The following is a 24,204-nucleotide window of genomic DNA, read 5'->3' as shown; positions in this document are numbered from 1 at the left end:
TATCTGTATTGCACCTGTATTGTATATCTGTATTGTAGAGGAGTACAATGGCAGGCATTCTTCACTATTAATCATCCTAAACTAGTCATAATGAAATCCAGGCTACATATAACCACAGAATCATTTAGGTTGGAAAAAACCTTTAAGATCATAACGTCCAACCGTATAAGCATCTTAGAAAAATAAAGGACAATAAATGAGTTGTTTTGTAGCCAGTGTCATTACATTTCTTTATATTGTTAAATGTATTTTCCTTTTGTCAACCAACCTCCCAAAGTATTCTATTATTAAGTTCTGAAAGGCTAGTAATTCAGCATGTGTTGTGTACGTACTCAGGTGTGTATGTATATACGTGTATTCACGAATGCTAAGATTTTCTGTAAAGATTAATTTACATCTATATCTAGTCTGAATGCATGAATTGATAACTATACAGGTATGTGTAACACATATATGTGAATCTAATGACCTGTTCGGGGCATTGTATGTCTACTTTGTGGTTTAGCTTTTTTTTTTTGAAAGCCTGGCACACAGACAAAATTGAAGCCCCCTCTCTAAGAAGCCAGGGAAGCAAGGCCTGGCACAGAGGGTTTTGAGGTGTGTTTGTAGCAAATTCTACTTAATACCTCTTATTCATATGTTTTCTGTGGCCTGACCCATTGTACTTGTGCTCTTGCAAGCATTTATATAAGAAAGCTAGAGCCCATTGCATTTCTGAGCCAGATTTATGCCAGATTTATTTTTATAGAGCAGTAATCTCTTGAGTGTCTGGAGTGAAGATAGTATGATTCCAGAGTTTCTACACCATGCTTTTTCCTTTATTTAGCAACCAATGATAACTGTGTTCCAATTCTTGTATCTATTTCAGGAAGAGCCCCAAATGGCTTCCATTTGTTGCTGCTTTAAGTCCAGCAACATAAATGAAAAGCTGGCAGGAGCTGTGTAATTTTTTAGGAATGCAGTTACATTTTTTTCAGCTATAGATGAGTAGATGTTGAGGGATAAAAATTCTTGTTTCATTCACACATATGTGGAAATCATCAATCATTTAAATCCTAGCCTTTATGGTAAAGGGTTCCCTGGGGAAGGTAGAGATGGGTTACTGACTTTGAAAGCGCAAATGCTGTTTATCTAATATTTTAAAATTAATGACTCCTTGCTGCTTACACAGCTCTAATCCATTGAGAAGGGTAAGCTGGGCGTGCTGTAACTGGTAGCTCACGCCATTGATACGATGTGGGGTCCAGTCTAGAAGCTGCAGACCCTAGTAGCCTTGGGAACATGGTGCCACATGCAGAGTTGCCAAATTATCTCCTTGTGGAACTGGGTCACATCAGGAAGGGTTTTGTTAAGTACCCTTGTGTAAGTGCCCACGTTGAGCTCTGAGCTAGACGGAGCTAATTGAACTCAGGCTTGTCTGCATGAAACTCAGGTCTCATCCTTGGGGCTCTTGGAAGCTGGAGAAAATCAGGGGATGTCGCTGAACTGTGGCTGATTGTATCTGACTTCCTGAGCATCAAGTTGCTCTGCTCTGCAGGATCTGGTTCAGAGTTGTTACCACTCTTCTACATTGGAAGTTGTCTCTGTGCAGAACATTTTAGGTGTGTCTGCATCACCCTCCTCAGCTAATCTTCTATTACATGTTTGTCTGTATTTCCATAGCTTTGGGTTATTTTAGCCCTTTGCTACCCCAGATACAAGCTATGAACTTTTTGAGCTGCCTTGAAGAAGTCAATCAACTATCTTCATGGTTCTGTATCTAGCATTCCCAGGATCTGGAAAGGCATGCTAAATTCTTTTTTAAATGCTGCTGTTAGAGGGGCATTAGTATCTCAAAGGGATTTGCATGAGCTTGGGAGGCCAGCATTTGTACTTACTGTTCTAACACACTGGAAAAGCTGAGAAAAACCTAAATAGCAGTTTTGACCATTTTAGCTGAAGCACTTTCTGAGATGTCAGAACCCACTAGTACTGCTTCTGACTTCACAAGTGTGTCAGACGTCCGGTAAAAATCTTTACTGGGAATAATAATAAAGACCTGCATCTTGAAGCAAAAAGGTATCCCTCCATTTTTCAATTTTGAAGCCTACATGTAATTCAAAGCATGATGTTGAAACTCAGGGTCATCAGATGGTTTCTTGGACTGACAGTGAAGGTGCAGTGGCCAGCAGTTTGAAAATTAAATAGGAATTCATTGATTTCTCCAACTATTGCTAGTACTGTGATTGTACTGAAGATTGCACTGATTTCCTAAGGAAAAGAAATTCTTAGAGAGCTCAGACTTACGGTTCTGATAAGATCATAACCAAGGAGTAGCTGACTGGTTCAGGCCAGTGATCCATTTCATCCTCTTAGTGGCCACATAATGGCCATGTGCAGACACCCAGGTAAGGGTAAGAACAAGATAAGCATGATGCTTCTCTGTAATGCTGTCCCATCTTCCCAACTATTTGCAGATGAGGGTTTTCTTGATTTTTTTTTTTGGTGTCTTGTCAGTTTAGTATCCTCCATGGATCTGCCATCCAGGTACATGGTCGTTGTCTTCTTGAGCCCCTGTAAACTTTTGCAGCTGTAGCATCATTTGGTAAGTGGTTCTGTAGGCCTACTATCTGTTGCAGGAAGAACCAGTCTCATTTCTTTTGAGTTTGAACCTGTCTCCCAGTAGCCTCATTGGCAGCTTCTTGCACTGGAAAACACAGAGAATGAGTGATTGCTACTCACAATTTTAGATTTGTCATATCTCTTCTGTGTTCTCTCTTTTTCCAGGCTGAAAAGTCCAGTGCTGCTTAATTATTCCTCATATAGAAGATATTGCATATCTTTGAACATCTCCCAGAGCACTGTCTCAGTCTCCCATACCCATGTTCCTGCAGATATTGAGACGTATCTCCATAAGCAATTTGACTTTCTTGGGCTTTTCCCTAATGTCCTGAATTCTGGGGAACTCAAGTGATTTTTCCATACAAGTCTGTAGGAAAGGTCCTATATCCAGCACAGGATGCATTTGGCAACTCACTAATGCAGAGGACAGTCTCTCATTAATACAAAATAATGAAAAATTAAATGTCTAATTGAACATCTGAACACAGGGATGGATCTGGATGCCCTAACTTCAGCAGAAGAAAGTGTGGCTGCATACATTCCTCTACCCTAGAAAACAAGCTTAAGCTTCATAGTATATAAAAAGATAGCTGCTGTTTTGACTATCCCTTCTTAAGTCTTAGTGAAAATTATTCATATTATTGTTGGTATTCTAGACTTCACTTTCAGAAACAAAATTATTATCATACCAGCAAGAAATACTTGACAAAATCCAGCAGCTGGGCTACAGCTTCCAGAATAGCTCCCAAGTTACATTAACTGCCACCTCATTGTTCGAGACTCACCTGTTGCAGAATTATCAGTGATGGCAGTGACAGCAGATAGCTCTAAAGATAATGAAGCTTGCTGTGCTCTTCTTGAAAACCTCTCTGCTCCCCTCCCCCCCATCCCCCCAAATGCTAGATGCACTGAATAGAAATAAATTTTTCTCAGCTACACAGAGTAATAGACCAAATATCAGTGCAACTTATGGCAGAATATCATGTGAATGTGTCCATATCTGGTGTTCTAGACACTTGGAGTGCTACGGACAAACTATGATTCATAAGGACAGTCCAGCATCATTACACAAACTTGGTTAAACCTTTCTCTTTGGTTTGTTCATTACTGTCTGTCTTCAGGAATATACATCTGAAGAAAACTAAAATCATACACCTCTGGCATCACAATCAGTAAAGAGGTAACTTCTTGAAAGTTTTTGGATAAAGATTTTAGTCCAGCTTTCTCATCTGCCTAGAAGAAAGGATAAAACTAAAGCTTTCTGTATTGGCTCTACCCAGGGGGAACAAAAAGAAGTTGCTCATCGTCTGTTATGGTCAGATATTTGCCAAACAACTTTGGCAGTGTTGTCCCACTTTCTTACTCCTTCACAAGTGCTATCAGCACAGACTTTACAACAGTAGTTAATCTGATGACCTGTTTATGTCTGGGTTGCTACTGGACATGCATACTCTGCAAACCAAATACACCTTTGTTCACAGCACTCTATGGCATATACTAATCGTAGTCTCCAAGATATACTGGCATATCGCTGCTTTCTCCTGCTCAGGTAGGGATATCCTTTGGTGTCTCAAATCATTAGAACTAAGGAGGATCCCAAATGTATTCCCTTCTTTTCATTGGCCAGTGTACTTACTGGTATCTACCGAATACACCTATGAAGCCATCAATCCCATCTTTCCTTGTATAACATAAATTGAGAGTCCTGGTAATATACATGGCCCCAGCTATTGCCTTTTCCTGAAAAGATGCAGCAGAAGTCATGCACAGTGCCAGTTGTTCTTCCTTTGTAACAGTTTTACCACATATTTGTAATGGAGGATTACATAAGTCCTGCAAGCAGCTTGTGATCGACTGTGACTGTTGTCAGTACCTTCAGCAGCAGGTCAAAACTCTGCACAACTCTAAGCAGAGTCAAAACTCTGCAACACAGCTCTAAGTTAAACTGTGATCTTGTAGCTGTAGCATTCTCGTGAGAAAAGGGAGCAGTTATCTCAAACTTCGAGGCTAAGCCGGTACTGAAGGTGGGGTGAGGTGTTCATTGAAATATCAGTGTAACAGAATGTCAACATAGTTAATCATAAAGAATGAAACAGCCATTTGATTTGATAGATAAAATTGGGACAGTTATTCCCTGAACGGTGAACCCGGGTCTGGGACAGATGGCCGACTACAGCCTTTTATTCAGAAACAGGGGGAAGGCTCTTTGATCTGGAAGGTTTCTTCAGGTGTCAGTTCTAGATTCAATGCTTGCATGTTACAGTGGTGTGGCACAGCGAAGGAACCAACGATAGCTTTGTACATTGTGTCGCAAAACCTGTGTTTGGTAGTAAATGACAGTTTTGATTTTTTTTTTTTAAATAATAATTGGGCCCATTCAGACAAGGTCAGTTTTTAATACAACCGAGTGCACAAGTGAATTAAGGAGTTAGGGATGTGGCACTTAACAAATAAAGGGTGGCTTTGTATGTAAAGCAGTCACTGAAATGGGTCATTCATAAGGGCACTCATTGACAATGAACTTAAGGAAAGAGGCTATGGCAGAAAAAACTATCATTTCTTTTCATCTTCAGTGTTTGCTGAAACGGCGACCCCACAAAGTCCTGTTTGTGAACTGTGTTACAGCTATCTAGCATGGCCTTATTACAAGAGCTGATATTACAAGAGCTGATCCCTGTTTGTAGCTATTTGACTTTTAACAGTGCTCACTTTATTCTAGGAAGTAACACTAAATTTCTGTGAGCATCTTCATTATGCCTCCACTTAGGGCAGGTGCCTGTCAGAGCAGCGAGCAGGCGCGCTAGGCTATAACATATGTATACTTGACTTCGCTTTAGATTATCAAACTTGATGTGATGGCCAAACAGCAGCAGCAAGGAGCTGAGAGATGAGTGAGAAAGGATGGATGTTGCCATCTAAAGATACCATTGGAGCACTGCTGAAATAAATGAAGAGAAAGGCTGTTTGCCTTATCTGACCAGTTTTTAATTAACTGTGACAAGTTTTGCAAAGAAGTTCTTTTTCCAGGCATTTGTTAAAGTTCTTACCCTTTTCTGCTCCAGGCTCAGAGAAGGGTTTAGAAATTTTAATTGGAGCAATTAGAGTTATCTCAAAGAACACTTTCTTTTTCCTGTTCCAAGACTTTGCAACGTAAATAAAACACTCTTGCAGAGAGAATTTTTTGTTTGCTGGAGTAGACACATTCAATAACTGGAACTCTTACTACTGTCATATGAGGGAAGATCTTTCTGATGAGTTAAATTAAGTTTCTGCTTTTTCTATTGCTGCTTCATTCTTTTAACCTTTTAGAAGAGGATAGCAGGGAGAAGTGATTTAAATCAAGGTATTTTAAATCATTATGTCTTTCTTAGAATCACTCGTTTGGTCTACGAGTACTTCTGAAACACATAGAGCTTTTGTAGATCAAAATTTGAGAAAATGGGCTAGTGCAACTTGAGAGTATGCATAATTTATTCTTTATACATTTTGCTTTTTTTGGTACCATTGTAGTTTGGAATGTCTTACATGTGACTTTATGAAAAGAATGACAGTTGAAAATATTTAAACATATATAAAATTATTTTAATCTTTCCGCAGTTCAGAGGTTGGTAGCTTGATAGTTCTTAGCAAGTTGAAAAATCAGTGTGTAAAATAATATACTTGTTCCACGTATTTCCAGACTACAAAGAGATCATCGACACCACCTGATTCTAGTATAAAAAAAATCTGATTTTTATATGGCCATTTAATAGGTCATAGGAATTAAGTAAACAGAAAAAAGCAGAACTGCAGTCATCTGTCAGGGTGTTTTTTCTTTATTGTAGTTATGATCTCATCAAACTGAAAAAAAATTCAGTGGGTTTATTCTTATGCTTTTTTTAGCATGGGGGCAAAAACTATAGAGATTTAGTATTTTTAACTTACTTTGAGGTTTTTTTTTCTATATGAGTAAGCTTTCTTGTCTTCAAAGACATTTTTTTCTTTCTTTTTATTCATACAAGGGAAAAATCCTAACTAGTTCATTTTAGCACCTCCATCCCCCTCTAGGTGGGGTTTTGTTATATTAGATGATTTTCTTTGTCAATATGTATTACATGATTTGCTTTGTTACAAATTACAGCGTAGGTATACTTTCCTTGGAGATGTTAATATTATCCTGCACTTTTTCTTCAGTAGAAATTAAATTTGTGGACTTTTGTTTCCGCAAGTGTGGAACTTTGCAGTGGAAGAGAAAAATAATTGAAAATGCTATTAAAAAGTTGGAAGCTAATTTAAGTGGAAAAAATATGCATTTGCACTTAAAATAAGAGGGAAGAAAGGAAAAATGAGGAACTAATAGTATATATGTGAATAAAGTTCTACATGATTAAGATTTTAATATTTAATTGACTTTTCTTTAGCTTTTGAATTCACGCTTCTGTAGTCAGTTTTCAACACAATGGCTTGCTACTTGAAAGTAATAGGATGATTGGAATTGGTCTCATATTTATCTTGCTTTTACTGTAATGCTGAAGTTTTGAGGGATTTTGCTTTTGTTTCTTGCTAATTGGAATACTGAGATGAACTGGAAGCTGAGTTTTAATTTTCACTTTAGATGAGGCTTTTGTTGACAAACTTAAGTGTCCTAATATCTGAGGTTTTCATCAGATTTAGAAATCACTGTCTGAATGTATTCATAAAATTGCAAAACACAAAGATCAGTTTCTTTACCAAGGTAACTGAGCTTCAAAGCAACCGGCTCTCCATTATCAATGTGTGTGCAATTTTCAGTACATCTTTCAAAGTTAAGCTCTTTATTAATACAATCAATTTATTTTTTAGGGAAATATGTTGATTGTGTTTGCAAATGCAGGAAATGACAAATGGAAAAATACAGAAATAATTTCTGAAAAAAAATACCATGATTATTGGTTCCAAATTTGAATAACTGTATCTTTTTAGTAGCAAAACTCTAATAGTAATGAGACAAATTACACAGGATTCTTATTACACATTCTCTTTTCAGTTTGTTTTTTTTTTTTGTGTTGCAGAAATAGTAGCTACAATTACTGGTATTGAGCACTTTCTGAAAAATACTCATAAAAATCCTGGAACTAAACAATTAAAATACTATCCAGTCTCTTCTGGTCCCAGTTAGTAATGATATTTTCATAAATGAGTCATGCAGGTTGAAGGGCTCTTCCAGAGGTAATTTCATGCAACTTCCTTCTCAAATCAGGGATTTCACAACCACTCTGGGCAGCCAGTGTTTGGTTGCTCATCTGGTAAAATATTTTATTTATTAACAAGTCAGAATTTTCTGTGCTGCAGCTTTTGCCTGTTGCCTATATCCTTCCCCTGTGCGCTTCTGAAAATATTTTTTTTTCCATCATCTTGACGGCTTCCGGTTAGATAATTCTAGAGAGCTTCAAGATTCCCCCCAAGCCTTCTTTTCTCTTCAGCTGAACAAACCCAGTTCTCTCATCCTCTCCTCTTACATCGTGTGTTCCAGTCCCAACCACCTTGGTGGCTGTCTGTCGGACTCTCTTCAGCTTTTCAATGTCTTCATTGTACTGCGGGAGCCAAAAATTTGGCACAGTACTCCAGCAGTGGTCTTGCAAGAGCTGCATAGAGAGAAATAACTGCTTCCCATCTCCTGGTTGTGTACCTTTGCTAATACAGCCCAGGATGTAGTTGGGCTTGGTTTTGGTTTTGTTGGTTTTTTGGTTTGTTTTTATTTTTACAGCAAGGGCACACTGCTTACTCCCAATTCTTGTTTTATCCAAATTTCATATAATCTGCAAACTTGCTGAAAAGGCTGTCTGTCCCATTGTTTAGATTATTAATAAAGGCACTGAACAGTATTGGCCACAGTATCACCCCCTGAGGGTTGTCAATAGTAAGCAGCTACCCATTGGGCTTCATACTGCTCATCACCAGGCTTTGAGCCTGACAATCCAGCTGATTTTCCAGCCACCTTGTTAACTACTTCTCCAGTCTATACATCACCAATTTGGCTACAGGGATGTTTTGGAGGCTGTGTTGAAGGCATTAAGTCAAGACATGCAACACCCATTTCTCACCATTTACCCACACCACCAGTTACTTGATAGTGGAAGAAAATCAGGTTAGGTACTGATTTGTCCTTCTACACAATTATAGATCTATTTGATCTTACAGATCTATAAAATAATTTCTAAAATTAACAATGATAGTTAATACTGAACTGATCAGTGTTCGTGAAATTTTCCTTTGGGTATAACATTTGTGTTTCATTGTAATTAATTGGAACTAGGTTGCTAAAATTTTTCAAAGGTTTAGACATGAAAGGTTGACAGAAAAGCCATCTAAACTTTAAGTACAAAATGTGTAACATTCACTTAGGCCTGGACTACCTGTTGGAGAATAAAACCAACTATTTTTTATTTAATTAAAACTGTCCAGTCCACTGAATGATGCAAGGATCCTGCACAGAACATCATATTTGATTGTATAAAGACATGAGTAGGCCAGTTAAGATTAAAAAAAGTCAGAATTACAGCTGTGTTTTTTAAATTGCACATCATATTTTTTGTCAATTTTTTAAAAAAGAAATGTATGAGAGAGCATATTTTTCTTATTCTCTGTGTGGTACCTGCTGCCTGATTTTGTAGGTTCTGCAGGAAATGGAAGGCATGTCCTTTTTTGCTTTGGAAAGTGCTTATCTTGTGCTACTGAGAGATAAGTTGCTGTATTTTTAAGCCTACTCCACTATAAGAACATCATTGCATAAAAGTGCACGTTCACATTTCTGCCAAATCCTATGCAAAATCAGAGGCAGGAGTAACTGAAGGAATAACAATGCATGATATGGCCAGGTTCTGAAGGAAGAAGAGGTTCTGATTAAATCCCTTCATTTTTATGTACATGTGTATGATTTCTTAGTATTTTTGAGAAATAGTGCCAATATTGCTCAGTATTGAGGACTCCTTCAATTCTAAACTATGTTCTCGAATTTTCAATTATTTTGGCATTTCTTGTCAAGAAAAAAACCCACAGAATCTGTCATTCCTTATGGTGCATTAAAATCACTTTATCACAGCTATTTACATATCCGATGTTCTCAGTACATTTGATCAGCAGTTCTATGTCATTATGCTGACCAGAAAAATTACAGTATTGTTTCTCATAGGGGTACTGTAGTACTTTGCAGACCTCTTTGGCAGATGTATTATGATGCACACCTTGATTTTATATCTTTTTTGAAGTGGATTTTGTTATTTTTTTTTAAGGGAAGACAGCTATTATTAACTAAAAATTGGTAGTGATGAAGTACCAACCCCAACTTTGGTTAAATGGCCACACGGTTTAAAACTTCTAACTATTTCTAGCCATCGGTTTCTAGTTATTGAATCCTAGTGGTTTTAAGACAGAACAATACGTACTGAATTTGTGTTGCCAGTGAAGGTACTTTAAAGTTGTGATCAATTTGCACTATAACTTCTGTTTTGATTTTTTCCCCCCTGAAGACAAATTATGCTCCTGCAGTCATTATTTGAACTCTCGTCAATATAGCGATATCATTTCTAAGTTGTAGACACACAAAGTGGACATGGTATACCTGTACTGGTAGCTCTAGCACCAAGCAGGTAATAAAGTGACCCTCCACCTAAAGATTTTCTTGTTTATGCCAAGTAATTGTAAAAACTCTAGTAGCTTGTAGTAATGGGGTACTAAACATAAAACTTGGAACAGAAATTGTATAATTGAGCATTCTTCAATGTTCTTGGGAATGTTGTCAAGATACCTTGTAGCTAGACATTCCCACTGGTTAAACTGGAAAAGAAATATGTTGCATATTTTTAATAGTAATAATAATTAACAATGAAAAGCATGCATGTTGCACATAATTTGAGAGCTACTAGCTTTTTTTTAACCTTTCTGTTGTCTTTTTAAAATAAAGGAATCATTGAATGTATAAAAACCCTAAAAATATAAAGCATATATATAAGAGCCACCCCTTGTTATATTAATTTAAGTTGCATTCAAAGTTAAGCAGAAGTTGAATTTTACTAATCCATTAAGGAACGGTATCAATTACATGTTTTAAGTTCTTTATGTGTGAAAGCAGAACAATGGAGTAATGCTTTATTACTTTATCAGAATGGACAACTTGCAAGGATTGAAGGATTAGTTTTGTATCTTTCTGATCCTGATATGTGTGTGTGGTCCTATGCTTTTAATTATTGTGCAAAGTCCTGTTTTGAAGATAAAAATATTAATTTTCATTCATCTGTGTGGGGTGTGTCCATAATAGAATCTGAATGCATCAGAGATATGATATATTAGCATTTCTCCATTCTGCCACTGAAAGGTAAGTAAGTAACCTGTATTTCACAATTAAGAAGGCTATCTACTCAGTGTCTTCCTTCAGCAGCCACACTTAAATCTGTGTTCTAGGGAGGTTCAGTCTGCCTGTAGGCCTGCTTTTAGGCTTTTCAGAATAGTAGGCATGTTGCCAAAATTAAGTCCTTACTATGCAGTCAAGAGGTGGGAGGTGGTTTTCAGCAGGTTATGTCATCCGAATCACAGGGAAATTACTTAAGATGGTAGCAGTAGGACATTTCCTTTGCTGAAGTGTAAAGCATCAATTCAGACTGTGGAGGTACAGGCATTTCTAAAGAGAAAAGCTTAGAAGAATTTTCTATATGTGGAAACACTGTGCAATGTAAATAGCAGACACTGGTGTGTCAGCATCTCTTTTAGTGACATGCTGTTCTCTTACTGTGTATTCCATATATTCCATTTCTATAGTAGTAGTTGCTTTTATGTTCTCAGGTCAGAGACCACGTCTCTGCACAAGTGGAAATTATCTAGTATGTAATTGCACTACTAAAATAAAAATAATAAATTGTTTAAAATAGGCTTTCGGCCTATTATTTTTTTACCTTTTATCTTTTGTTTTCTCAGTTTCTAGAATTTTACAAGATTTTGTTTTAATTTCTTTTCTATTATTAAGCTCTGTTTCATTTTATTCTACAATAATAGTCCTTGGATGGTTGTATAATTGATGTGATAGGAACAGCTGGAGATACAACTTTCTGTATTTAGTGAAAGCTCGTGCAATTCAGAATAGGATACTTTTCACTCTTGGATCTTTCTTTACCTTTTTAAGCTCAAAAATTAATCTTCAGAATTATTCCTTTTTTCCCTGACTTTTGAAGTTTTGAGAAGCAACTTTTTATTTTAATCCTGAAATTTTGGGGGATTCAAACTCTCTTTTCTTCCTATACCATGTAAGCTTTTTATAAGTGGATGTGAATTTGAACGTGCCACCAACATGTGATTGGGGCATCTTTCTTTAACTATGGACTGGTTTTACTAGCTTGCTCTTAGAGGAGTTAAATGACATTATTGGAGTTCTGTTGTTTATATGTATATTCTTGGTAGGTGCTGTTGTAGCCAAGCAGAGATTACAGAATAATTTGGTATTACAGCAGTATATGATGTGTGGTACAATAAACGTTCTCAAATACCACCTCACATAATGTGCCATGTGAATTTACGAAAAGGATGGTATGTGCCTTAACATCTCTGTTCCTCTCAGCCTGGGAATTGCAGGAAAGACATGAGAATAATGAGAAGGGACTGGAGGATGTGGTGCACGTATGAGCCTCTCCAGAGGGATAGTCAGAAGTTATGTTTCTTTCTTATTCAGATGTTTGCGTATTTCTACAAGGAGTGCGGTTCACTTCAGCCAAATAGATACAGGCTTGCTGTTCCAGAACAGTGAAGTACCTGGATGTCTCTCCACCAATATGCTGCTCAGTGAATGTATGAATGGAGTTCCCAGGGTCCACTCTGCAAACTTCAGATATGGAGATTTTTCAGAAGGAAGCCACTCCTACCGCTGGAGTTGTACAAAAGCCTCCTTGGGAAATTTCTGAAGGCTCCAGTCTAGCTAGAGTGTCATACATGCTAAGATATTGAAAAGGTGCCTGTAACAACATTGTGCCAGTGGCAAGACAGAAACTCATTGCTGTCCAGAGCTCATGAGAAGGACTGACAGCCACAATATCTTGGAATTAAGGTGCAGTTCTTGAATCAGCACATTAGAACTGGCTGAGATGGAAACAGGGGAAAAATATACCACAGCTACCTTAAAGAGGGCAGCTGAGATCATTCCCTGTGGAGGAAGACCAAGGATACTGAAAAAGAGTCATGTTTTCCATGACAGGTACTGCTAAGAGCACTGAGAAACAGGTGGAGGTGTTGGATCTGCTTCCCTTCATATTTCTAAATGCTCATGCTGTTCTTGAGTGTTAGAAGCTCGTCACAGCTTATTCTTATTAAGACTATGAAGCACTATGATTTTTGTCTCTGATCCTTGATTGGGGGTAGTAAGATAAGTTCTGAGTTTCTTATGTGGCAGTCTGTCCTATGCTTAGTTGAAATGACATTTTTAAAGCAAATTCAACCTCATGCTGAGCTTCTTTTCTAACATTTTGTATGGCAGCATAACCAAATGAATCTCTGAAATACTACCTCTGAAGAGGTGGCAACTGGAATAGTAAGCAGTGGAGACAGACTGGAAAAATAGTTTAATTGATGTGGCTCAAGAAAAATGCCGAGGATGGAGTAGGTAATAAAAGTGACATGAGGGTGTTGGTCCAGTTTGTGCTGATGATGTCCTGTGTGCTGACAGCTTCTTTTTTCTTCTTCTGAGGGTGGGCATAGGAAATGGTAGTAGATACAGGTTCACTTGGTTGGGCTGACTGCTTTGAAAAAGCTTACGGCCCTTCTAAGGAGATGGTCATAGAGATAATGCCTGCAGTCTTTAGAGGGCCCTATCAACAACACCCTGGAAAGAGCATCTTGGTGTATGTTCCCCTCCTTAGATTAAACACCAGCATATTCAAGGTAAAGTGGCTGCCTCACTGATAAAACCTCTTGAATAGGTAGAAGCCATATCTGTAGAGAAAAAAGAAGCATGCTCCTAACCCTGCAGGCAGCTGGAAAAGTGGAAGAGTGCTGGAGACCAACAGTGTGGAAGGCTGGGGATGAGAAATTACTGATTATGGTGTGATTCAGATGTCTGTTGACAAAAATAGCAGAGAAGTATGCATGCTGCCCTTTCTTTGGGCATGTACATTACAGGCAGATAGACGACATCTTGGGCCAAAATAAATGTCTGGTCAGGCTGCTTAGATTTGAGTAAATCCATTATGTGAATATAGGTACAGGTAAGCAGAAGAATAATAATGGTATTGTTCCACTCTGGTCTATGTGGTGTCAGTGATACATGACCAGAAGCTCTAAAGTTACCTGTTGTCTATGAGAGAAGCAAATATATTTAGAGGGGTTTTCTGGGTTTCAGGGTGTTTTTTTTTTCAGTGTTGGCGGGTGAGGTTTTTTTGTTTTCTCCTCCAGAAGATACCACCCTACTCTGCAAACATACATGTAAAAAAAGCTTCTCGGGAAATACGCAACTGTAGTATTTAAAGACAGATGAACCTTCTACTGGGTTTTCTGGTTACTACCATTCATAGGCATCAACTTAAGCAAATGGCCTTGTGCCAAATATATGCAGAATTCTTCTTGTGGCCCTTGTCATATCACTACGCATTTCTATCTTGCTCACTTCACAGCTATGTAAGAGCACTTAACAGTCTTACAAGATAAGTAAGTGTTTCCAGTATTTTGAAAAGCACTATACAACTCTACCATTCTCATTCAAATAATCATATGGAGCAAGTTGCATGTATGGCTACCATACAAAATGTTATGTCTTCACCATGTCTGTTGAAAGTATGAGTTTGTGGATAGATTTTTTGATTTGTCTTTTAGGTGTTTCAGGGGAGCCATGGCTACACTGTGTGTGCACATATGCTATTTGTTGTTAGGTCAGCTGGTAGCACAGTTCGTACTCTATGGGCACCAAAGTATTTTTATGTCATATAATATTAACATTCTAACAGTATTCACATTCCTACATTTAACATTAGTGTGTGGTGTAAGGACAATATTATTGTAAGACCAATAATGAAAAAGCGGAGTAGATACTATATTGTTTCTCCTGTATTCCTACTTGTTGGTTTGAAACCCATAACTACGTTATATGGTAGAACAAGTTGTTTCAGCATTCTAACATTTTATTCCTTAGCGAGCAGTCTGAAGAATGCTAGTTCCATGAATGCACATCAACAGAAATATCACACAGACTTTTGTCCTCCTGTCTGCATACTGTGAGCTTCTAGAGCAATGTACTATCCAGTCACGTGCTTTCAGCTTTATTTGAGGCCCAGTGGAGAACGATTTTCATCACGCATAGTTAAACATTGCTACTCTGGGGTGTAAAAAAGTTGGAAAAGAAGTGTGATCGGTACAGCTGCACCCTATAGCTTGTTGAAACATAAACCACATCATTATTGTTTTCAGTAAGCATCTAGTCAAATAAATTATTTGTATGTCTTCCATGAGAAACTAGTAATGGTTTAGATTAGTTTAGCAGGCAGATGATAGGGTTTTTGGTGTACTCAGCTGTCATTTCAGTGGTTTATTTTGAGTAAGTAGGTAGTGCAAGATGCAGTTTCTTATGTGCCTTTTTAACTGAGGCTGTGATTCTGTTAAATGAACTTTTCCCTGTCCTTTCTTTCATATGATAAATGATAAAACGAAGTGTATAAACTGGTAACATCAGAAGGCAGCACTGAATTATGCTGTGTTGGAAAGGGAAGCTTCTAGTAACTTTGTTTATTTGATAGATGGGACAAAATGACATTATGCTAACTCTTGCTTTCTTTGCTGCTGCTACAGGAGATCCATCGTCGATTTGAAAATGCTCCTGACACAGCCAAGACAAAGGCTCTGCAAACTGTTATTGAGATGAAGGTAAATGATTGCATATAGGCAGCAGTAGAGTTTGTTCTCTGGAAAATGGGTTTTCATATGAAAGGTGACTACCAAATGCCGTACGCTTCTGTTCAGTATTCTAATTTAAAATAAGTATATTTATTTTATACTATTCTATTATCTATTTTGCTTTATTTGTTATTATTGATCAGTGAAGAGACAGAGCTGCCTCATGACACAATAGAAACCTGCCTTCTGTCTACTTGCAGCAGTATATACAGATTTCTTTTGGTTAACCTAGAGTCTGTTGTATTACAAGGATGGAAATGATGGATTAGTAGGTTTTTATGATGATGTGGGTTATTTTCTTTTTACAGTATCAGCATTTGAAATACTGTTTTGCATTCTGTGTGTCAACAAAATTACAATTTGCAAACTCAAAACCCACTTAAATAATAGGTCATATAGCTAGAAAGATGTCTGTATGCCATCATAAACCTAACTTTTTTAGATGAATTTGTGATTGAATTCTTAAACCATTAACTCAAGTAATATAATGGAACTATGGCAATTTGCCAAGAACTCAGGAGCCACAAAGTGGAGTGTGTGGTTTACACAGCTTTATGCAATCATATTTCATATTGTATGGTCCATAAAGTATATCAGATAGGGTTTGGACAAATACAATTAAAAAACCGGAAATTGTCTTTGCAAACTATACTCTTCCATTTTCATATCTTTCTCCCTACTTCTTTGTCTGTGCCTTTCTCTTTTATTTTCCTTTTTTCCTATTCCAACTCTTTCCATTCCTTCTCAATATTTTCCATAGAAATTCTCCATCTTTCTACTCTGGAGCCTTTAATTTACCGTCTTGCTTTTATTAGTCATCTTTGTGGTCCATAGTAATGAAAACTAATTGACCATCTGGTAACAATAAGCTGTCTTTACTATCAAAAGAGAAACACCGGTATTTCTGGGAAATGATGTAAGCACTGAAACGGAATACTGTTGTAAATTACAACATACCACTTCACCTTACTACTTCTCTTAAGTTTTCGTGGCAAAAATCCACTTTACTGATTTTAACTTAAGCATCAAAAACTAAGCAGGAGAGCCAACTAGATCTTCATAATGGGCCTTCAGAAAAAAATCTTCTTATTAATGAAAACCTGTATGTGAAAATGTTTAATGCTTTTTTTCAGTTGTGCATTGATTATCAGACCAAAAACAGTTATGAAGAATTGCTCTATGAAAGAGTGGATAGTTTCGAATCCTACCTGTATTTCAGGAAAGACGAAATATTTTTGAGAGATTAAATAAAAAAAATAGACTGTTTTAAGAGGTTACAATTCATAAATAATACCTGTATTTATTTGGATGCATGAAGCTCTGTGTGTTGTATGAATCTTTTCTTGCTGTTCCTAACACATAAGACTTCTAAAGAAACAGTAAATCAAGCAGATTGAAAACCTGTAAAACTATGAGGATAATAGTAGATTGACATTTTTATTTTTTGAGCTGTGTATTTTTTAACCATGAAATGTTTTTTATGTTGTATATGTGAGCCAGAAGACTTTAGGGATCCCCAACTGCTTTATCCACTCAAAACTAGATTGTCCACTCAAAACTAGATTGTTGCATCTTTTCCTTGCTTGTGGTGTTTTTTATGTCCTCTATTTCTGACCCCACTCAATTTACTAGTAGCACAAACTCATGTTTTTGCCATTCTTGCAGTCAAATTTTGCTGCTTCCATTTGGTTAGAATTAAATTTCTCTGGTTCATGCTGGCTTTGCATTACAAGGCAACCTTTTTTCATATTGCTTTATTTCTTCACCATACACAGTGTCCCTCGCCCCTAGCCATGTTTTCTTTCAGTACTAAACTCTTGCTTTCCTTGAAAGGGATAAAAATAAATGAAAAATGAGTACTTGGGCACTCAGCCAGATGCTATGTAAAGAGGTGTAGGCTGATTTCTGTAGGAACTTCAGGAGTAAATTTTAAGGAGAGGGACATGTCCAAGAAATTATTTCCTTTTTTTTTGCTCCAATGGTATGTTAAAAAATCATCTAACTGCGTATCTTTATCTGTCTCTTCTAATAATTTTCAGGATTCAAAAATTTCTTCCATGGAGCGTGGCCTCCGGGATTTGGAAGAGGAGATTCAGATGTTGAAGTCAAATGGAGCTCTGAGCACAGAGGAACGTGAAGAGGAAATGAAGCAAATGGAGGTGTATCGTAGTCACTCCAAATTCATGAAAAATAAGGTATTGAGAAATCAAATAACAGTGATAAGATAAACTGAGCTTAGAGAACAGATGAGAGAAATTTTCATAATTCAGTTAGGAGTTACAGTCTGGGTTCCCGTTCACATGTTGGGAAGCAATTTATTTGTATTCTGACATGAAACCACTAAAATAACTTTAAAATATTTAAGAGGATTTTGAATTGAAATTTAAAAATACTATAATGATGGTTCAGTAAGTTCAACAGCCCAAATTTAGATTTTACTGTCACATCTGACTTTCTTTTATTTCAAAAGGGTTTTGTGTTTGTCTTTAGACCATTGCTAATCTATTATAAATTTAGGTTTTATTTGGTCTAGAGTCTTTTCAAATGTAGTCTATTGAAAAAGGAGTGTTTCTTTTTGCAACCATTGTACTATAACTAGTAGGTCTTTTTATTATGTAATGGCTGAAAAGAGCATGAACTGTCACTATAGTGGCTTTGAATTATACTCTGCTTCCAGTAGTGGCATCAGGACGAGAGTAGATTTGTTGGGAACACAGGACAAATACAGCAGTGAGACATGTTGATCCTCAGGTATAAAGATGGACACCAACTACAGAATTGGCTACAGCCAAAAGTCAATTCATTCTTTGTCGCTCCCAAAGAAGTGTTTCTCAGTCTTTTAGTGGGCCCTAATATTTTGTAATGAAAAATCAGGCCACCTTGTACAGCACATTTAAGTATATTGTGAGCAGTCCTGCTTTTCTTAGCTTTTTTGTACTCTCTGCAAGCAGTGTACAAATTCCTGGAACAGAGGTTGAAAATTACTCTACTAGGTCCTGAACAATTGTAACCTACTGTATTTGTCCTGATTTAAATTATTTGTCGAAGAAAGAATGCTGGAGAAAGTTTCTTGGAGATGTGTTACTTGCTCTTAAGTAGAGATGTGTAATAAGTATATGTTACTTCCACTTTCCTCACACGAGCTCACTGATTTGCCTCGAGATAACCACACCTGTCCTTTTATACTTCTGCCCTTTATCCCACGAGTTGCTTCTAGGAATGGAAGGATACCCTCTTCAAATTAGGAACAGAGAGACAATATTAGCACCTCTTCCTTCCATCCTTTCTTCTTTCTGCCTTCTTTCCCTCTTCCCTTGTTAGCAGCTCTTCAATTTCCCCTTCTCCTCTCCCTCTGTGGGCCTATAGATCTGTTTAGCTACTCAGTTTCTGGATCTTTTCCATCTACTATGTCTGCTTGTTTATTTTCCTGCAGAAAATTTGGTCCTTTTTGATAACAATTCACTCACAACTTGTAGCCATCTACAGTCTTCATATCTTGCTGTCCTACCTTGTTTTGTAATTGCACAACAAGTATTTTTTCAGTATTGTATTGTATATTCATCTGTGGCTGTATCTTGACAATTAACTTTATTTCTCTTGAACTGGAAAATGTCCCTTTTCCTGTCCTAATTTCCTCATAAATAGCAGTTTCAAAACCACTGGGTGAAGTGCCCCATATCTGACATACATAAACATAACCATAAGTATACATTTTTGTTTCATAATCAAATTCTTGTCTGGCAGCCTATGTGAAATTACAGAGACATGAAACTTTTGAGAAGACTTAACGAAGAATGGAAGAGGAAATGAGTGACCAGTGTTGATCCTTCTGTTGAGTTCTTTGTCACTTTTAGTTACTTGGATTGAGACAGGCTAACTAGAAGCTGACAAATAATAAATATTTAAAAACATAACAATGTCGTGACAGGTAGAGCAACTGAAGGAAGAGCTGAGTGCCAAAGAGGCTCAAGGGGAGGACCTGAAAAAAAGAGTGGCTGGTCTCCAGGCCGAGGTCTCTGCAGTAAGATTTATCTTTTGTGTGCAGTGGCCATTCACTGGGGCTTTGCTAGCTCTCTGACTTTCGGGGTAGATTTTTTTCTTGCCTTCTTTATGACTTAACAGTAGTACTAACAGTCTGCTCAGCCTTGTAGCTGCCTTTCCCTTCACATGGTTTTGGTGTCCATAACATCCCTCTTGAACGGAAAATCTTTATTTCTTTTTTTACTGTTTTTTTAATGGTATGAGCTGTTTTAACAGTAACTTACTCTTCTCTATTGAAGCAGATTTTCAAAAGTGTTCAGCACCCATTCTGGGGCCAGACTTTCAAAGAGATTTGCTTTCCCTAGCAGAAGAAAAATAATTTGAAAACATGTGCTGAACCCTCCTTATATTGTTTCACAAAAAATAACAAAAGCTGGATGCTGAACGCTTTTTAAAACTGATTGTTTAATTTTAGCAGCATGAATTCCTTTGCTATGAAATTAGTACGTTTGCTGAGTGATCATAGTGTCTCACCGAGAAAAGAGATGTGAGCACTTAATGCTGTCTTGTCTTCTCTTGCAACTTGGAACGGTATGTGCTGCATTCTTCCTAAAAGAGCTTTAGCACATTAGCAGTGTGGGTTTAAGTCTCTGAAATGGGGACTTCTAGAGAGAAGGATCTTAGGGTGCCACTTGGGAATTTTAATGTAATTAAATGCATTTTAGATGTTTAGATGAGAGCATTTCACCAAAACACAAGTATTTAGGGTAAACATCACTTCTGACATGACCCCAAAGAGAATTTATCTGTTCAGAGAGAGACCAAACTGGTTTCAGAAAGCTTTGCTGTAATACAGGCTGCCTACTAGTTGAAAAAGTTTTTGTCGTCTGGAATTTTTAAGGCGGCTTTTTAGTTTAGGCACCTCAGAAAAACAGTACTAACAGTAAATAGTTCATCTCTTCCCAGCAATTCTGCTGTGCCTAGCAGTATTGTGCAACTGGTTGTATTGACCAGTAGCTGACAGCAGTAATAGTGCTGCTAACATCAATTGTTTTGTATCTAATGTAAATAGGTGATGAAATCATTCTGTGGACATAGTTGCTTTTAGTAAAAATACGAAAAAAACACAACCTAGTATGTTTGAATTAAGTGAGCAATAAAGTATTGAATAATTCTATAAATTAAATTCTTTTTACACTCCTTCCTATTATTCAATTTTAAAAATCAGTTTGTGTGAGGTTTTTTGAGATACATGTCCTCCTTCTGCTCCCCTTCTTCCTTATCTCCTCATGTGTGCTGTTTCACACTGGAACACAGGAGTGCTTGCTGACATCTTTTGATGCTATTTTAATACTCCTCAGTAAAGAGTTTCCTTTCTTTAATTGCCCATTATTGAAACAATGTTGTCAAGATAAAACCACGTTTACCCAAGCTTTTCCTCTCAGTTATTTCTACTAGTATGTGCATTTTTTTGATTTAAAAAATAAAAAATTAAAAAATTATAAATCACAGCTTATCTCACATTAAGACACATTCCCAAAAATGGAGTATGACCTGGATATTTTTTGTAGTTTATGATGTTTTGAAGCATTGGACAACATACTTTTGAGAGATATTTTATTTTTAAGTGTCAGAGACAAAATTGTTCAAGTTAAAAATGGGAGAACTGTTTAGTGTTTAGAGGGATGCCCACCTTTGCTATATAATATGTAAAAGTAAAATATTACCATTTTATTCTGTGACATGTATTGGAGGCAAACCAGAAGGTTGTTATAAACTCAGACAGAAGTCTACATTTGGACTTCCCTGTCCTCTTTAATTAAAATACTTTTTTTTTCCTTCAGATTTGCATCAAAATTGTCCTGGGTGATGACTGCACTTAGAATGAGATTTCATCCCATTTCAATGCTTTCCTTTTAACATTTCTTATTGTTTGTCTTTTTAAATGATAATCCAGCCTACATTTGTTAAAGTAAATTGGCATTTCCATACTGATTTAATTCACTACATTAAACCTAAGAAATTGCTCTCAACAAAGTGCAGTCCACGCAGAGTTTTCATGTCATTTTGATGTGTATTTGCATCTGCTTTAAGAAGCTTCTATAAATGAAAAGGTATTTCTTACAAGATTGAAACGGTGGTTTTGTAAACAGTGGGAAAAGTAAAGGTGTCTCTACATACTCTGTAAGCAAGAGTCTGGATTCTTAAGACGGAGAGATGAACAGAAACTCACTGGTTTGACATTTCAAAGCAAACATCATGCTTCTGAGAGAGACACATAGGTATCTCATCTTTTCTGGTATTACAGGGTAAGGGTACTTTCTCATTACAGTTCTGCTTCATCTTCATTAACTTGTCCCTGCTAAGGAACTGGGTTTGTTCAGCCCTTTGAAAGATCATTAAGAACAGACTGACTGTTAAAAAGAACTTCTCTTCAAAAATTGATGCTATTGCTCCCCCCTCTTTTTCCTTTATCTTTTGCTCATGACACAAATTTTTGCTGGCCTTCCATTCAAGATAACTGAATACTTCACAATTCCATGGGATAAGTTTAGAGTACCGTACTTTTTGTTGTTAGTTATGTGAATTTATAGTTATTTTTGTAAGGAAGGTATAAATTATTTTTTCCTTTGCCTATCTTTTCTTTCTTTTTCAGATTGGTCAGGTGAAACAGGAGCTGTCACGCAAAGACACTGAGTTGCTGGCCTTGCAGACAAAGCTGGAGACCCTCACAAATCAGTTCTCTGACAGCAAGCAGCATATTGAAGTTCTCAAAGAGTCTCTTACAGCTAAAGAGCAAAGAGCTGCCATCCTGCAGACAGAGGTGAAATGGGCAATTCTGTACTGACTGACTTTCATAGAGAAAAAGATAAAAAGTGTTGTTTCATTTCTTCTTGCTTAGGTTATACAGTCCCATAGCCATGCCGTACTGCTTGTTCTGAGCATGTTGTATCTTTGTTTATGTTTGATTCTCTAGGGCCCGTGATTGATCGTAAAGACAAGTACGTGTGTATAAGTGCACACATATTCCTGTGGATGACGACACACTTGTACAACATGCTCCACTAACATGTGGTCACTAATACTAGTTTTCCTAGGCACGACTAAATTGGAAGTTGCAGTGCCTGAGCTGGGGGGATTTATTTTCAAAGACCTTGTAGCTAAAAGAGAGCAGAGAAAGGAGGAACGTTCCAGTAGTGTACAGCTCGCTGAGGCTTCACTGCTACTGTCAGCATGTACGGGAACTCTTGCATGTAAGCCTGTGTTTACATCCAAAATATGGGCTTTCATGTTTTATGATGCATATTCCAAGATAAAGGAAGAATATTTTCAAAACTGTGTTTTGATAACAAATACTTAAAAAATTCCCATATTATGTAAGACACAACTGTGTATCTGAACATCAAATGGATAATAAGTATAGCATAAATTTATTGCTTCTGGGCTTTCTTGAAGAATAAGCATGAAATGCGTGAAGACATCATTTCAATCCCCTGGCTTGGGAAACTGTAGTGTTAGTAGAAGTCCAAAAGATGGCGATCATGCCTCAAAAAATATTTGTGGTGTTACAGCTAAAACAGGAAAAAGCCAAAGGAGCCTTGAAATAGGCATGCAGAAAATTTGTAGATAATACTGATAGGAAGATTCTGTATTACAAGAGTGTAAGAGAATTTATTTGGACTTTTTACCCTCATGTAGCTTTCCTTTAGCCATGTTCAGTGAATCTATATGTGCACATGGCCTTGTCCACATGCAGAAATCAAGTTACGTAGTAAATATCTTTTGATGTTCTAAGCTGGCTTTTCTGATTATTCTCAGATTTATGTAGAAGTTGAAATTGCATTAGTCTGTATAGCTGTGAAAGTGTGCTAGTTTACAATCACAAACCTCTTGTTAATTCTGCTCATTCTTTTTTGCTAGTCAAGAATGTACCATAATTTGTACATGTTTACTTTAAAAAATATTTGCATTTTAAAATATAATTTGAAGTAGGTATTGGGTAAATAAGCATATTATAATGTAAATTGCAGGTTTTGATCCATTACGATGATTGAAAAGAATATAGATATATTAAATTACTGTGCAGTATTGTGACAAACCTACAAAGCTAGAAACACATTTCTCTTCTGACTTTTAAATAATAAAAAGTGGTACTTGTCTGCCCATGAGAGATGAAGTTCTTGAAATAATTTAGTTCATTCACAAGTTAAAAGACTTCAGTAGATGGTTATAATTTCAGCTGTTATGGTAGGTGAACATATTTATTCAAATAAGATGTATGGAATTTAAATAAAATATTTGAAAACAAAAAAGACTAGGTTATATACCACTGATAGATACTCTTGATAGTTATTCAGAACATTTTGATTTTATTTTAGCTGAAGGTCAAAGTAGTTTTTTAATACAGAAAATTATTCTACTCTCTAACTTGTAATATTACTAAATAATTATTGAGAATATTTGTTCTTCAGTGGGTTCTTCCAAATGAGATTCTCATGTAGCACCACAATAGAAAACCAAATTGGATTCTTCCTCTGAAACATGCAAACTCTTTTACTAAAAAAAAAGTGGCTGAATGGCTGGGGAAGAGAGAGAGGTTTTTTTCTGCTTAATGCTTTTAGGTCATTCGCTTAGTTTGCTTCCACATATTCTAAGTGAAAATTAACAACTACAGTAACTATGAAAGATGATTTTCTGTCTGTCTGTCAGTAAGGCATTGCTGTGGAGCTAAAACATTAACAA

General features: G+C 36.7%; 1 protein-coding gene across 7 annotated transcripts in view; it reads left to right on the top strand.

The window, feature by feature from the left end:
* ERC1 (ELKS/RAB6-interacting/CAST family member 1) overlaps nt 1-24,204 on the top strand; it is a 302,544-nt gene that overhangs the window by 66,903 nt on the left and 211,437 nt on the right. For 3 of the 7 annotated variants that reach the window (XM_080393515.1, XM_080393513.1, XM_080393514.1), the window contains exons 4-6: nt 15,376-15,450; nt 17,520-17,675; nt 22,118-22,285. In XM_080393515.1, the coding sequence (XP_080249641.1) occupies nt 15,376-15,450; nt 17,520-17,675; nt 22,118-22,285 (399 nt within the window). Of the gene's footprint in view, nt 1-15,375; nt 15,451-17,519; nt 17,676-19,408; nt 19,502-22,117; nt 22,286-24,204 lie in introns of all 7 variants that reach the window. The other 4 variants (XM_080393510.1, XM_080393512.1, XM_080393509.1 and 1 more) reach the window with 2 other exon arrangements.

Source organism: Falco punctatus (assembly GCF_963210335.1).
Source record: "Falco punctatus genome assembly, chromosome: 6".
In the NCBI taxonomy this organism is placed as follows: Eukaryota; Metazoa; Chordata; class Aves; order Falconiformes; family Falconidae; genus Falco; species Falco punctatus.
Note: the sequence above shows the minus strand (reverse complement) of the source record. Positions and strands in the feature narration are given on the sequence as shown.